General features: G+C 37.2%; 1 protein-coding gene across 13 annotated transcripts in view; it reads left to right on the top strand.

Moving 5' to 3' along the window:
• The window catches only part of TTC3 (tetratricopeptide repeat domain 3), a 60,854-nt gene that overhangs the window by 43,001 nt on the left and 2,504 nt on the right, over window positions 1–15,349 (top strand). For 11 of the 13 annotated variants that reach the window (XM_052673794.1, XM_052673793.1, XM_052673791.1 and 8 more), the window contains 13 exons: window positions 811–884; window positions 1,494–1,640; window positions 2,519–3,413; window positions 4,718–4,783; window positions 5,377–5,526; window positions 6,879–7,018; window positions 8,579–8,647; window positions 9,475–9,571; window positions 10,479–10,579; window positions 11,500–11,593; window positions 12,112–12,210; window positions 14,389–14,789; window positions 15,226–15,343. In XM_052673794.1, coding sequence (XP_052529754.1) covers window positions 811–884; window positions 1,494–1,640; window positions 2,519–3,413; window positions 4,718–4,783; window positions 5,377–5,526; window positions 6,879–7,018; window positions 8,579–8,647; window positions 9,475–9,571; window positions 10,479–10,579; window positions 11,500–11,593; window positions 12,112–12,210; window positions 14,389–14,789; window positions 15,226–15,343 — 2,451 coding nt within the window. The remainder of the gene's footprint in view (window positions 1–810; window positions 885–1,493; window positions 1,641–2,518; window positions 3,414–4,717; window positions 4,784–5,376; window positions 5,527–6,878; window positions 7,019–8,578; window positions 8,648–9,474; window positions 9,572–10,478; window positions 10,580–11,499; window positions 11,594–12,111; window positions 12,211–14,388; window positions 14,790–15,225; window positions 15,344–15,349) is intronic. The other 2 variants (XM_052673795.1, XM_052673792.1) reach the window with 2 other exon arrangements.

The following is a 15,349-nucleotide window of genomic DNA, read 5'->3' as shown; positions in this document are numbered from 1 at the left end:
CCCACAGGAGAAAATAAAAAATAATCAGTGAATACAAATCACAGACTGCACCTACATAATTGATATTTCAGCTCCATTTTGTTTGCCAGGGATAAATAGCAAATGTGACAAAGAACTATTTACCAGTCCTCATGAGATAAACCTGACATTTTGTTTCTTTCTGCCTTTCTGAGCATTTTTATGGACCCTGACTGAAGCTGCAGGTGCTTAGTGCTAAGATAAAACGCCATTCAATATTTTATAGATTTTGCTAGCAATAAGATGGAATCCCAAACATAGCATCTCTTGTCCTGCTTTTCTAGAATCTTGCTTTATTGCAGTCATCTTGATTTCCTCTGTGTCCCCAACATTTTATAATTTTGCCCAAATTTCACGACAGAAATTATGATAAAAAGTTGTTTTTTCTAGGATGAGATCCCTAAAAATTCAATTTGTGTGCTTTCTTTTTTTTGCAGTAGGCAAAACTCTGCCATAGAAGGAAGCTGTGTGTCTTACTAGAACCTGTCAAAAAATCAAGCACGTCTAGGATTTAGATAAAATCTGTAAATAAAAATTAAAAAAGATAGGTTGGACTGGAATATTGCAGTATTATATGTTCTAAAGAAAGCTCTGAAGAAGCCAATAATTTAAAATAAAGAAGTTTTTCAGTGTGGCTTAATGCAGGTAATTGTAGTTGAGTGTTTTGGTGTTCAGCATCTCGCATCTGAGCACAATAAAATTACAGAAAGAGGTTCTGTGTAAGCAAGTTACTCATACTCTTTACATTGGATCATTTTTTGATATGAAAAGTAATGATCTGTTTTTAATTAGTCTGTTTTAGTATTATCCAGTGGAGTTAGTACAGCACCACAGGAAGAAAATACGTTTATAGAAGAAAATGCATTGTAAGTATCATCATGCACCTTTATTTTTGTTGCCCAAGCTCCAAAGTACTTTGCAGGTACCAGAGAAGACAGGCTTAGAAACACCTTAGAAAGTCTGGGTTCATATCTCAGTGTTTCTTGAAATGACCTTCATTTGAGCTTCCAGAGATCGTTACTTTTCTGCTTCTGGGACAGGCATGATGGATACTAGAGTTTTTAAGATGTTAGTGATCTAAGAGGTAATCAGATATTGAGCAGGTTCCATCCCAGTAAGGCCAAAAAGCTGTTCTTTCATGTAACTTCTTTCTGTTCCACTTTACTATAGAAAGAAAGTAGTTGATAAATTTGTCAGATGAAGAGCAGCTGCTAGGACACAGCTAAGCTTTATTACCATTAGTTACTCTTAGTTACTGGTTATTCTCAATTTAAGAAATTTACCAGTTCATGATTTTGGAAATAGTGCATGTTCTATTTGTTACCTGCTTGTTAGAAAACGTTTGCTACTGGGATATTTCTTAGCATCTGTGTAGCTGCCATATGCTAATGCTCTTCTCAGTGTATGTGAAGAATGTCATTATTTTCAGAGACATTGAGTTGTTTGTTTGTTTTGTTTTTGTTTTTGAACTCTAGAGGTTTTACATATTATGAACCATGTATAATCCCAGAATATCTTCGGGGGCAACTGGAGGAATTTGAAGCTGTATATGACATTTCAAACAGTAACAACTGTCAGAGACTGGATGCTAATCTAAATCTAACCTGTGAAAGTTTATATGGGTACGTATGCATTTCTGTGGTTAGCAGTTCAAAAGTTTTACTGTTTCAGCTTAAATGCATATAAATTCTGTACCTTTATGTTAGAGAATTAATGTTGCAGTATGCCAAGAAAGAAGTGATGGAAGCAATTGGAATTAAGTATCTTTGGTGCCTACTGTAGAACTGATTGATGATTACAAACACGAAAACTCCGTAATTTTGGATGAGTGCAGAAAAATTGAGGCCTTGAACTCCAACTTGTGAATCTGCTTGTAAGGAATAAAGGAAGTCTGTCAAATGACAGGCTGCAGTTTAGTTTTGAACCAGTGAGCAGGACAACACTTCTAACACCTGAAGGTGGAAGTCAACTGTTTGTTTCATTGATACTCATAGTCATTTCTAAATGAGAAAATTATGGCATATAACAACATAGAAAGTATATCTTGATACAATTTACTAACAGCATATTTTATGTCTGTCATCTGATGGCAACAAACATATTTTCCTTAGACTGTCACTTTCTTTCTTTGTTCCTTTCAGTTCTCATTTAACTGGTATGTAGATTTCATGCAATAACATCTTGCCTAAATAACAGGGCTTTTGGAGGCAGCAGTATTAGGTGCAACATCCTATTAAATAACATAATTGGATAAAGGCCACAATTTAGTCCTGATGGTACATAGAGATATGTCCTATGCTCTCAGGTGGCTGCAGGTGGCTGAGTATGATGTGAAGAAGCACCAGTGTTACAGACAATTTTTATGCTTAGATAGAACACCATCTTCCAAATGGTCATTCTTCAGTAGTGCTGAAGACTTATTGCTTTCTATGTGAAATAGGGCTTGAGAATTGTATGAGAAATTGTTAATGAACAATTACAACTTTTTTTTTTTTAAAAGCTATTTCTCTCAGATATTGGAAGAGCATGGCCCGATGGAATTAAATAATAAGTTGCTAGTTGGGGAATATGAACATTTCCCTGAAGAAACTCGAAAGATTGTAGAAGATGAGGGTGGTTTGAAATCTTTTCTTCTGAAATCCCATCGTTTCGTTATGGTGGATAATTTTATTAGCTTAAGGCATGATATTCTTACTAAAGAAAATAAAAACAGAGATGAGACTGAAAATAATGAAGAAGGAAATTATATTGTCTGTGATGCGCAAGAAAATTCTTTCCAGAACAAGATACAGTTAAATCCAGCTGCTAAGGAATTCAAACCACTGTCTTATCCTGAGCAACCTCATCTATCAACATCTACTGACATACCATTAGAAAGCTGTGAGACTCCACAGTATTTGCCCTATTCTTTGCCTACTTCGTGGCAATCAGTGCTTAGTGAGGATATTGATCCTGTTGAAAATATGCCTTATTTTTCAAAAGTTTTATTTTATCGAGATTTTCAGAATCAAAGCAGATTTTTGCCACAGACTTCCTGGGGTTATCAGTGTGAAAGAACATCGCCAGTGACTTCTCCAGTGCCTCTCCTGTCAAATGTTGCCAAGCAACCTGGGTATATTTATGCTGATGGTGTTACTCATCAGGATAATGATGAATTAGCAACTTCAGACAGAAAATATGTCAGCAGCAGCTTTATACCAGCTGAAATAGAAACATTCAGAGACCCTCCGTGCCTGGTGGAAAACTCTGATAGCACATTTTATGAAGACAGTTTTGCTGTTGCAGATAGTACAAATGAAGCTGAACGTAATATACAGGTGATTAAGAAGGAAAAAGAAAGCAGAGGTATACCTGTAATGAAAAACAGTCCGCATACAAGGATGGTAGCTGTTCAGGTAAGAGATTAAAATGGAACACTCCTTTAAAAGCAGTGTAAGTAAGAAAAGATGGTCTTGAAATCTTGCATTATGTTTCTGCAGCTGTGGAAGGTGCAGCTCCTTTTGGGATGATTTCTTTATAACTTCCTGAAGGGTCAGTTGTGTGTTTCAATAATACTTCAAGCTACCCAAATACAAAGAGTGTATTGTATAATAGTATTTAGTGTTCTCTAGTACTTACTTTTTGTTACAGAATGCACTTTGTGTGCACTTTGTGACAGGTTTCCAGTGTTACAGGTACGGCAGTTTCTTACATCCGTTCCTATGGTAGCTTATCCAACGTGCTAGAAGAGTGATTGTAGAGGAAGTTCCTCACCTTAATTTGTTTCTCACTACTAAGGAAAAAACTTCTTATAACTGTGAGACAGTCATCTTTTTGTTTTTGCTTTCTAAATTATGAAAGTGTTAATGTGTTTCATTGTTACCCTTATTCTTTTTTTTCCCAGACTTGTTTTGTTTGCACTTACTTACTTGAAATCTTTCCCGAGCAGTTGCTGACTTGGCAAATGAATTCAGTTACTTGGCTAACAGGGCTTTTAAGTTGGAAGTTCTTTTTAGTTTTTGAGCACATTTAACAAACTGTCGGCAGAAGACAGCAACAGTTTTCAATTCAGTGAATTCTGGTTAGCAGAGTTTGAAAGGTCAGAATGCAACAGATATGTTTGTGGAAGTGCGGTGTGGCAAAGCATTTGCCATCATTTGGCTATGATTTTAATAGCATATTAATATTGTAACATAAACTGAATCTTCAGTATATTGCATGATTAAATTTTAAACCAGTTCTTTCAGTAAGTCCTTAATGAGCAACGCTGGAAGAAAACAAGCACGAATTCCAAAGGTCGTTGAGTTTAGTTGCTTTTGAGGAGATGCATTTGTGTCATAGATCATGAGCAACAAAACACAGCTGCTCCGTGAGCAGTCAGACACTGGATTTGCCAGTCTTAAGAATGCAAATAGAGTGAATGTGCCTAGATGGAGCACAGCTGTGTTTGAAGACTGTAAGAATTGTCCCCAGTATAATGCTTCGGTCAATTGAAACTGGGGAAACATTAGGGAAAAAAAGTGTTTTCATTATAGCCTCAAGTCCATTTTGGGAATATATGCAGAGTTTCCTGCTGCATTGTAGGTAAACCTATTTCATAATGTAGTCAGATGCGTAGAATTGTTGGTTAGATATAAAAGCTCCAGAACAGAGCTGGCATAACAGTTGCACGTGTAAGCAGGAGATTTTTCTAATCAGTTAATGATTCTTTGTGTTCTAGGTGAATAATGAAGTAACTGATAGGGAAACTAATACTTTGCCTTTTCATCCATTTGAGAAGCAACAAGTAAGTTACCTGTATATTTATTTCTACATATTTCTCATGAAGAAGTTTAAAGGAGTGTCCAATAGTAGCATGAAGATAAAGGTTCTCTGGAAATGCAATGTTCTAAAACTTACTTTTGATTCAGGGTTATTTTCTTTTGCTTGTGTTGGGCTGCAATCTGTAATGTCCTTACAAACTTCACCTAGGCCCACAAAAAGGAGGCTTTGGAGCTTTGTACTGTAGCCATCAGATGTTGGACTATATTCTAGGGAAATTTCCTCTCAAAAAAATCTTGAAGTTTGATTTAAATTGGAAGATTTAGACTGAGACATCTCAGGCTGATGATAATGGCAACTTTACGTGTCTGTCAGAATTAAAAAATATGATCTATAGGCTCTTCATATTCCAGTCTTTTCAGGCATTTCTGTTACACAGATTTCTCTGTCCCAAAGAAACAAAAGCAAAACCACCACAAAACTCCCAAACAAAACAACAACAAAAGCACACCAAAAAATCCTCACAGTTTTGAATATCAGCTAACTGACTGTCATGAGTGTTTGCTGCTCTGTGCGTAGTAGATTCTGAATTACTTTCTGTAACTAACTTATTTTCAGGGAGATATTCTACGTATGGAAAAAGAGCATCAGGTATTAAAAGAACAACTTAAAGAAGCACAGGAAAAATACGAACAACTACAAAACCGGAGCTCAGAAGAAATCAGTGTTTTAGAAGAGCTGATAAAGAAGACTGTTCAAGAGAGAGGGGTAACATTTTTACTTGTGCTACAGTGGGGTTAGCAAAGATAAACTGCAGTGGCTGACAGTATTGGTTCTAATGGGTCAACACTGTTTTTTGAGACTTGAATGATGGTCCTCATGGCTTTGAAGTCTTACTCAGCAGATCTGAAAATCTTTGTGTATTGTCTTAAGAACACACTTAAGTGAACATAGAAAACTGGTTGCATCCATCTAGTGGATAGGTACTGGTTCTTATTCTAAAGAACAAAAATGCTCTGTGTTATTGACACTTTCCCTCTTCTTGAGGAGAAGGACTTCCAGTGGTCAGTGTTTTATCTGTTGGGAAGTCTAACGGACCTGTTTCTTTGAAAATGTCTGGGAGGAAGAGTAGTTTCCAGACATCATCATCAGCTTGTTTGCACTTTGACTGGATTGATTTTATAGTTAAAGCTGAGTGTGCTACAAAGTGTTCATTTGTCTGCATTTGAAGGGAGTTTTTCATTTAAATAAATAACTCAGGTTAGACCAAAGCCATTTTTTCTATCTCCCCTCATTATTCTTTAATAAAGAGGGGTGAGGTCTATCCTACAATATTCCTTTAATGTATTTTCCTTTTGTGTGTGTATTTTTTTTTTTTTTTTTTTTTTTTTGGAGTAAATTCTTACTGCATCTTGGGATCTCCTGAATTCTTACTTTAACATTCACAGAATCACAGACTGGTTTGGGTTGGAAGGGACCTCAAAGATCATCTATTCTCACTCCCCTGCTGTGGGCAGGGCTGCCCTCCACCAGCTCAGCTGCCCAGGGCCCCATCCAACCTGGCCTCAAGTGCCTCCAGGGATGGGGCACCACAGCTTCTCTGGGCAGCTGTGCCAGCACCTCACTGCCCTCTGAAGAAAGAATTTCTTCCTAATATTGAATCTAAATTTCCAGTCTCTTAGTTTAAAGCCATTTAAGTCCTAACGCTACGGCCGTGGTAAAAAGTCTCTCTCCATCTTTGTTATAAGCATTCTGCGTGTTCAAAGGCTGTAAGATTTCCCTGGAGCCTTCTCTTCTCCAGGCTGCACAAGACAGCTGCCTTCAACCTTTCTCCATAAGAGAGATGCTCCAGCCCTCTGATCATCTTCGTGTCCTGCTGTTAACCCACTCCAGCTCTTTCTTGAGCTGGCGTCAGGCCTGGATGCAGTACTTCACATGGGATCTCTTAAGGGTAGAGGGAGACAATCTTGTGCTGAATACGTGACCTAAAAGTAAATTAATTGAAGGTGTCAGTGTAAATTTCAGTGGCGTTTCTTTTGATCATGTGTCGGCAATCTGCTCTAACTTGCATTTTAATGGAATACCATTTGCAGAAATGTTTTCTTATTTTCCGCTTCTAGATATTTAAGAAAGAAGTGGAGTGGCTTCATCAAGCTTTAGAAATGAAAGTAAAAAAATGGCAACAGGAGAAAAAGGAAAGTCAAGAGAACTTAAAAGCAATGAGGAACACAGCCAAAAAGCATGTGGATACCAATGATAGGTACCAGTTTTGAACACAGAATTACATTATTGTCCTTTTGCTTGATTTTTTTTTCCCAAAAGCAGCAGTACGTACGGCTGTTTCTAACAGACTGTGATACATTTCATATCCACTGATTCTTTGATGTATGCAGAATGAAAACTCCAAACTTCTCGCTCTAATAATATAGTTCTGAAAGTAATTTAAATGCAACTTTTGGATTAGAGGTGCTGTCAGTTGGATATAAATATAGTTACTTAACCTAGTAAATACTAAATAACCTAATAAATACTACTTCTTCACTACTTAGAATCTTCCAGTTTTCCAGCCTCCTTTAGATCTGCACTGCTTTGTTGCTTTTCTCCTTCATGACTTTGTTTCCTCACTGTGCTCTGCTTTTGCTGTATGATTGGTCTTAAATTTTCAATTCATTTCAGTTTTCATGTCTTGATCCTCCTCCTCAGTCAACCCGACTAAACTCTGATCTGCATCTTTCTTTGCTCTCTTTATCTGTTCTGCCACTTGGCATATCTGAAGGTTATTTTGGGATGAACATTTCCTTCCTTTCTAGGCTTACTGTTTCTTTCTCAGTTTGAAGTAAAACTGCAGGAACCACATAGCTGCATGTATCTCTTCTGTTTTTTACCTGTTCTTCACCCTATAACAGAAGTCTGCAGAGCCTCCCATGGAACTTAGATAAGTAACATCTTACCACAGTCCTGTGTGCAGCAAACCCAGGTGTTGTCCTGGCAAGTAGTTCTCCTGGCTCTGAAGGAATGTGAACCAGCTTCGTTCAGCCACAGTCCAGACATCTCAGAGATCACATAGAATCATAAATTTGCTCAGGTTGGAAAAGACCTTAAAGATCATCAAGTCCAACTGCAACCTAACCATCCTACCCTAACTCTAACAACCCTCCACTAAATCATGTCCCTGAGCACCACATCCAAATGGTTTCTAAGCATATCCAGAGATGGTGACTCAACCACCTCCCTGGGGATCCTATTCCAGTGCTAAACAGCCCTTATTCTGTAGGATTTGATGTAGCTTTTCCCAAAACATTTTAAGCACTGCAGAGGTGTTTAAGTAACTTTATTATTGGCTGTATAGCCAGCTAGAAGCTTTTTCACAGTAACAGTGTGTGTGAAATATGAATGTCTGCTTTAGTTTTGGTGGGGTTTTTTTGGTGTTTTTTTTTTTTTTTTTTTTTTGCTAATTCAGGTAAGCATTTACAGCAGTTGCCAGATAACTGATGAAGCTGACTTAATTAGCAAGTTTATCAATCCTGTCTGTGTTTTTAATATTCTCTGTCAGTTTTACAGACTTGAAGATTTCTGTCATAGAATACTATTATGTTTAATATGAATAGCTTGGGCCAAATCTTTCTTGAATAATTATCAGCTGGCACTTACATTGGTTACTTGCTTCTTAATTAGGAGTACATTAAGTGCACTTAGAGTATTGATATATAAGATGTACAGATTGTCACTGCTGCGTATTTGTCACTCTGGTTATAGAGGGTCATGTATTTGCTAGCAAACATTTTTCAGAACGAGCTTAATGAATGTTTGATTACTCTAGGTATTCAAAGACCATTGATGAGAAGGAGAAGCAGTATAACACCTGTTTGAATACATATCTTGAGACCAGGTAAAACTCTTGTACCTCTCAGCAATATTTATGTTTTTCTGTTGACTTTCCATTATTGGAGTTGTCTGTTTCACTCTGGGCGAAAGATGAGAAAAAAAATAAGCACTTCAGCTTATATCTCTTATTCTCAGCTACTTTACTTCTATTCACCATGAGTAAATATTATTTTCTTTTAGATACTTAGAATCATAGAATTATTAAGGTCAGAAAAGACCTCTAAGGTCACCTTGTCCATCCGTCAGCCCATCCCTACCAGGCCCGCTGACCATGTCTCTCTTCATATCTCTGTGTTTCTTGAACACCTCCAAGAATGGTGGCTTTACAATAATTAAAAGTTGTCTTTCCAAAATCTTGTCATATATTTCCCTTGATAATATGATCCTGTATTTTAGAACCTTTCAGAATTTGGGTGCACTACATACATACTACATATCTGAATTTGTAGTTCTAAGTATACATAGTTATCTGAGCACTCATAAAAGTTGCATGTAGCTGGAATTCGAGGTGTAATTTATAGATACATTTTTAATAATGTGAACAGATTCAGAACAATAAAACTTACATGACTGTAGTAGTCAGCTCCTGTAAACTTACTACGTTGCACAGTGAAATTTAGTTGAGAAATCCCAAAGTTATGTCTATTGAGCCAGCAGTATAGCTGCAAGAATGTGACAATGTGCCAGGTACCACATGTACAACATAAGTGCAGATTAATGGTTCTGAGGAAGGGAGAAGTAATAGCCATAGAAAACCTCTAAGATGTCATCAATTTTAGATACTGCTGTGTTACTTCATTTTTTTTTTTTTTAACTTTTTTTGTTTTGCAGTAATAAATTTGCTAATAAGAAAGTAAAACTGGAAGAACTTATTAAGAAGAGTCAAGATGACCTCAAGGAGCACGAGAAAAGAGCTGTTAAAGCAGAGGTACAAACAAAAAAAAAAAACCTGAAACACTTCTTTTACAGTCTGGATCATTTGCACTGATGGATGGGGAAGATGACTGGTGAAGTCTTATTTAAGAATTTCCCTTTAAATAGCACCTAAGACATTTTATAAGAATACATTAAAAGTTTTAATCAAATATTGACAACTGCTGTTCATTATGTTATCCTGCAGAATTTTGCAGATCATCAGTATGTTATTATTGGCCAGTATTATAACTGTACAGAATTCTGGTATTGCCTTAACATTTAGTAATATTTCAGTTTCATACTTAGCCCTCTCATGAAAACATTTCATTAGCGAGTATTACAGAAAGATAGGATTTCCTTTGCAAAGATAAGTCACACTTAGGGAATCTGTGGCTACTTCATAATCTGACAGTCTGAATGCAGTTTGGTTATTTCACTGAAAGGAGGAGTTTACTGATAAACATCAGTACTTTTGCCAAAATAGCATTTCAGATGGGAAAGACTTCTAATACACCGTATGGCATACAATTCTTTCTTCAGAGAAAAGGTTTGAAGGCTGTTGGACCTGCAGTGAGATCTTATACAAAGATTGGATTGTTGATCCACGTTGGTCTTCCACAGTACAGCATTTAAAAGGCTGCCTTAAACACTTAAAATGTATATATGTACACAAACACATGCATTTTTAAGTTGCAGATGGAAGGAACATCTCTGCATGCATTCTGCAGTCCATTGAAGTGAATATAACCTACTTAACCTCTCAGAGGCCTGCCAATGCCCTTGATTCTAATCTGATGTTCTGTTGTGAGTGTATGTTGTACACTGTATCATCAAACTGTTGTTTAAGAGGATCCAGGCTTTATTTATGGTGCCTGCAATGCTTTTGTTGCACTTCTTTAAAAGCTGTTATTTTGTTACAGGTATCAGTACTCAAAAACTGGAAAGAAAGTGAATTATACAAACTGAATGGTATAGTTTCCAAAGCAGAAGCAAATCTCAAGATGTTGAAGTCACTAAGCAGGTATGGAGAGTTTGCACTAGCAATTTCAGTACTACTTCTTGTTAAAGAAAAGCAATTACTGGATGTTTAATCATGATTGTTTTAACTAGACAAGTCAGTTTTGCTCACAAAGCGATGCTATCCTGAAATATCTGCAGTCATTAAATGCAACTTTCCTTAAGCTGATTTTCTATTTTGGGCTTAAATTACCAACATGTGAGCAGCAAACTTCTCTTCTAATTCTCTCTTAGAAGATGAGGCTACTGGGAATGTTCCAGTTACTGCTATCCAGTAGCACTGGAAGAGGGCTGTAATGTAAATGAAGTGGTGAAACAAAACAGTTGGGCATTTGGCAAGAATCAAGGAATTAATATTTTAAAAACTACTTGTTCCATCTCCCTGTCTAGGTTGCCCCAAAATATTATTTTACATTTGAGGAGTCTACTTCTAAGATTGGATAGGATATAGGTGCAATCAATTTAAGTGACGTTAGCTTAAAATAGGTACAAGTCTTTAACTGTGACTAAAGTTGTGAGAGTATGGTCATAAAAATAATTGAGTTCGGTTGGAGGGGACCAAAGAGCTGTCAGAGTTAATCAAGAGTTAAAACTTGTTATTGAAGGCATTGTCCAAATGCCTCTTGATTACTGACTGGGACAGGCTTCCTAGAGAGCTGACTGATGCCCCGTGCCTGTGTTCAACCCCCCTCATGTAAAGACATTTTTCCTACTGCCCACTCTGAACCTCTCATGGTGCAGCTTTGTGCCATTCTGTATTCCCTGTCATCAGTGACCAAAGAGAAGAGCCTAGCACTTCCCTCTCTGCATCCTGTCCTCAGGAAGCTGCTGAGAGGAACGCAGTTGCCTCTCAGCCTTCTTTTCTGCAAAGTAGACAAATTAATGGGAATGTTGGAGTTTAACTGAAAATTTTCATTATTTTAGCAGCTCAGCTTCATCACTTCCTGACTTAAAGTCACAGATTAATTATTGGGAAGTATTTATTTCAAATATAAAGAAACAAATGGAGAAAGTAAAGGTAAGTCTTAAGTTCTCTTAACTAGGGATAAGTTGAATTTTGGAAATTAAAACAGAATATGTAACTTAATTTTGCATTCCTTTGTTAAAATATCAATGGCTTCTCCACAAGCCAATCTGCGTTTCTTTTCATGATGAAAGAATGTTTTGATTATAAGGCCTGATGATAAAATGTGCTTAAGTTGCAATGAATATCTTCCGTTTTGGAAAGGCAAAATTCAAGATTACTGAATTCCAGGTTGATCAGTCTGTCAGCTCTTTTGTATCTTTTGAACTTTTAAAGTCCATGCAACTTTTTTAAAAGGGGAAGTTGTATGGAACATCTAGGTTAAGTTTTAAAAGCTAGATGTTTCACAAATGTTTTCAGGCATTAATGTGCTTCCATAGAGATTAATGTTGCTGTAGGAGATGGCAGCCTTATTGTAGCCACGTGAAAGGCCTGCTGCCTTTTACTGTATGAACTACTGGAAGAGCTTTATTTAATGCTGATTTGGAGGGGAATTTGTTTTCTTTCCTCAGGTTGGGTATGAAGAAAAAATTGAGAAGGTGAAAAATGGTGTTCGAAACTGCCTCACCAAAATAGAAACTGTGGATCTTTCATCTCTTCCCAGTGTCTTAGTATGTATCTTACGTGTGATAGCAGTATGTTCAGGGATTCTGTAAGTTAACGTCAGCGTGGCTGTCCATTACAGAACATGTACATGGAGAACTTGAATAGATAGCTTTGTATTCAAAGCAGTATAGCCTTTCATGGAAATTAATCTGCAGTGGCTACATCCCAGATAAATGCTATTAAAAGCACTTTCTTACAGGTCAGCACTTCCACAAATACTTTGCTCAAATCATGTCAGTTACTTCCAGACAGTGTGTGATAGTTTCTGGTGCCAGGACAAAGTCAGTGTAAGTCAGTACTCATTTAATTCCTTATCAGCATGGCTTGGGGAGATGCATGACCATGCTGAAGTAGTCAAGCTCGCTGCAGAGATGATGCCAGCAGCCTGACTGCTGCCGTTCACTGAAGCAAAATTGAAACCTGGGCACAGAGCTGATGCCCAGGCATGAAGGCAAATAGCGTGCATGAGTTACTGCACCTTAGGATAGTTTGGAGAAAAGCAAAAAGGGTTCAGTCATCCTTTAGAATGGGGGAATTAAGTGCTAAGTAAAATGCGTTCCTGGCACATGCAAAAACGAAATCCTCAAACGCATCACAGATGCCACAAAAGAAACTTTCTTTAAAATATGTATTCTCTGCATAAAGTCATGGTTTTTTCTTTCCTTTGTTTTTGGTGTAATTTAGACCCAAGGCTCTGTTCCAAAACTATAGTATACTGTGGTTGTCACTACAGTTTTTCTGGACTCATACTCTTATGTTTTCTGGCCTGCCTTTTATTCCCCACTAAGATTTAGGTCTCTTCTTTTCTCCTTATTGGCACAGATCTCTTAAGAATTTGTAAATGTTCTTAGTTGTCCTCTTTAGGTTACCATCATTTTAGAAGTTTGGAAGTAGAGTGATTTCTGTTCCACTTGTTATGCATTTGGCACCTGCTTTTACTGTAGTGATGGAGGAGTAACTTAGAAAATGTATGTGGTTCTTTCACTGTCAGGGAGACCTTAAGAGGCAAATACTGAATCCAAATGAAAAAGGCTTGATAAAATGGTTGCTGTCCTTGAGTGCTTAATTCCATCTGTAATACTTACCATTTTTTAATAAAGAGGTATAAGAAACATAGCTTGATAAACAAATCTATAAGAATCAACAAAGCTAAATCTAAAGCCATGTACTAAAGAATGTGAAAATTTATGGATGTCCAAGTTAGCCTGCTGAACTGGGTAGCGATTTAGGTGCCAGGTTATCTCTATGCATCTCTGGCAAAGCTAGAGGTCGGTAATATGCAGATTGAAAAAAAAAAAATAGCACATTCTCAAGCAAATATTCAATCAGCCTTTTTGTAGACTGTTGCTTTGTTCCAAAATGTACTCCCATTTGTTTCTTCTCATTTTAAGGAATCACAGAATGGCTGGGGTTGGAAGGAACCTCAAAGATCATCTAGTTCCAACCTCCTGCCACAAGCAGGGTCACCTACCACTAAATCAGACACTAGATCAGGCTGCCTGTGGCCCCATCCAACCTGGTCTTGTGCATGTTAGATGGCAGCCAAGTTCTGAAACAACAGTAGTAGTCATAGAATCACCAAGGGTGAAAAAGACCTACAAGATCATCCAGTCCAACCATCCATGTATCACCAAAAGTTCTCACTAGTTCTCTCCATTTATGGAACACAATTGTTAGTTCAAAGAGAAGTCTTCCTGGATCACGTGAACTCCAAGATTGTCAACATGGTGCCTTTAGCTGATGTGTTTGTTTTTAATGTAAATAAGTGAATAAATATTGCACTTGGTTATATATCGTTTATATTGCCCATTAAAAGCAGTAAATGTATTTTCAAATTGATGGCACTTGTGTTAAAGCAGTGGTTTCTCCCACAAACATCAAACTATCCTTGAAAAACCGCAGCTGTCCAGCAGCATTCACTCCTTAGTAAATACAGAATATGTAAAGTAGCACTGAATGCATAAATGCTGCTCTTTTTAATCCTGCTTCAAGCCAGTTGTCTATGTGCAGTACAAAATAAAGGGCAATTTCATATGGTATTTTCACCTAGGCAGAAAAGTTCAGATATGATCTTCAGTTCCTCATCGTGACCAAAACGTAGTGCAGTTCATGCTGCAAATGCTCAAGAGCTCTGCTCAGTTTATTTCAATTGTTTTTTCTTATGGAATCTGTTTATTTTGTAGAGAAAGCAAAGCAAACCTGCTGTCAGTGATCCAGACCTTGTCCCGTACTCTTCTGCATCTGCACACCCTAATTTACTTCCTGCAGTTTCAAGCTCTGAAGATCAAGGTCCAACAACTGCTTCACTTAATACCCAGGCTGGAGTGAAGCCTGCAAATGCAAATTCTAAGGTTTGCTCTGCAAGTGATGGATCAGTGAAAACAAACACCAAAGCTTGGATGGGATCATATGCTGATAAAGTTTCGCTAACTTCTATGTCAAAGTTTTCAGGAATCAATGCTCAGAACATACAGCCAAACCAAACCCACCAAGATGATTCAGCTACACAGATGAAGCCCTCTTCAAACAACACCTTTGAAAATATTATTGCTCATCTACAAACTATATTTCCGGGCTACAGCAGGTATTTTATTAATGCGTGTAGTAATGCTCTATTTGGTAATGGAAATTCTAAACTATCATTTGTAAAGATAGTAGAACAGAGATAGAATAAAAAGAATTGATTTCTTACTGAATACTTCTTTTTCACGCACACACACAAAAAAGTTTTTTTCCCTTGTTTTCTGAGATACTCCTTATCATAATTGACCTACAGTGTTGACTTAATGTTCTCAATGAGAGCTGCCAGCAAATAGAAGTAGTGTTATTTTGATGAATACAGTAGCTAGATCCTAGTTACTGAGGGGTGTTAGAAATAGGTGCTTGCTGCAGTTCTGTTGAGAGGTTAGGATCTTTTACAGGCTCTTCTGCTATGAGTCAAACATGGAAACTACAGTGTTGTAATATGCCTATAGTAGCTGTAGTGTTACCCGTCAGTAATCATGTTATTTTTCTTTCAGTTCAGAGTTTACGAGGTTCATAAAAGATGTACAAAGAAGAAGTGGAAATACATTAAGTTTGAGCTCCACTGAAATTCTAAGCAGAGTGACAGATCTCATTCTGGACCAGCAAAATGAGGTCTGT

Source organism: Tympanuchus pallidicinctus, unplaced genomic scaffold (assembly GCF_026119805.1).
Source record: "Tympanuchus pallidicinctus isolate F22 unplaced genomic scaffold, pur_lepc_1.0 scaffold14, whole genome shotgun sequence".
NCBI classification, from domain to species: Eukaryota; Metazoa; Chordata; class Aves; order Galliformes; family Phasianidae; genus Tympanuchus; species Tympanuchus pallidicinctus.
This window is presented reverse-complemented; position numbering and strand designations above follow the sequence as displayed.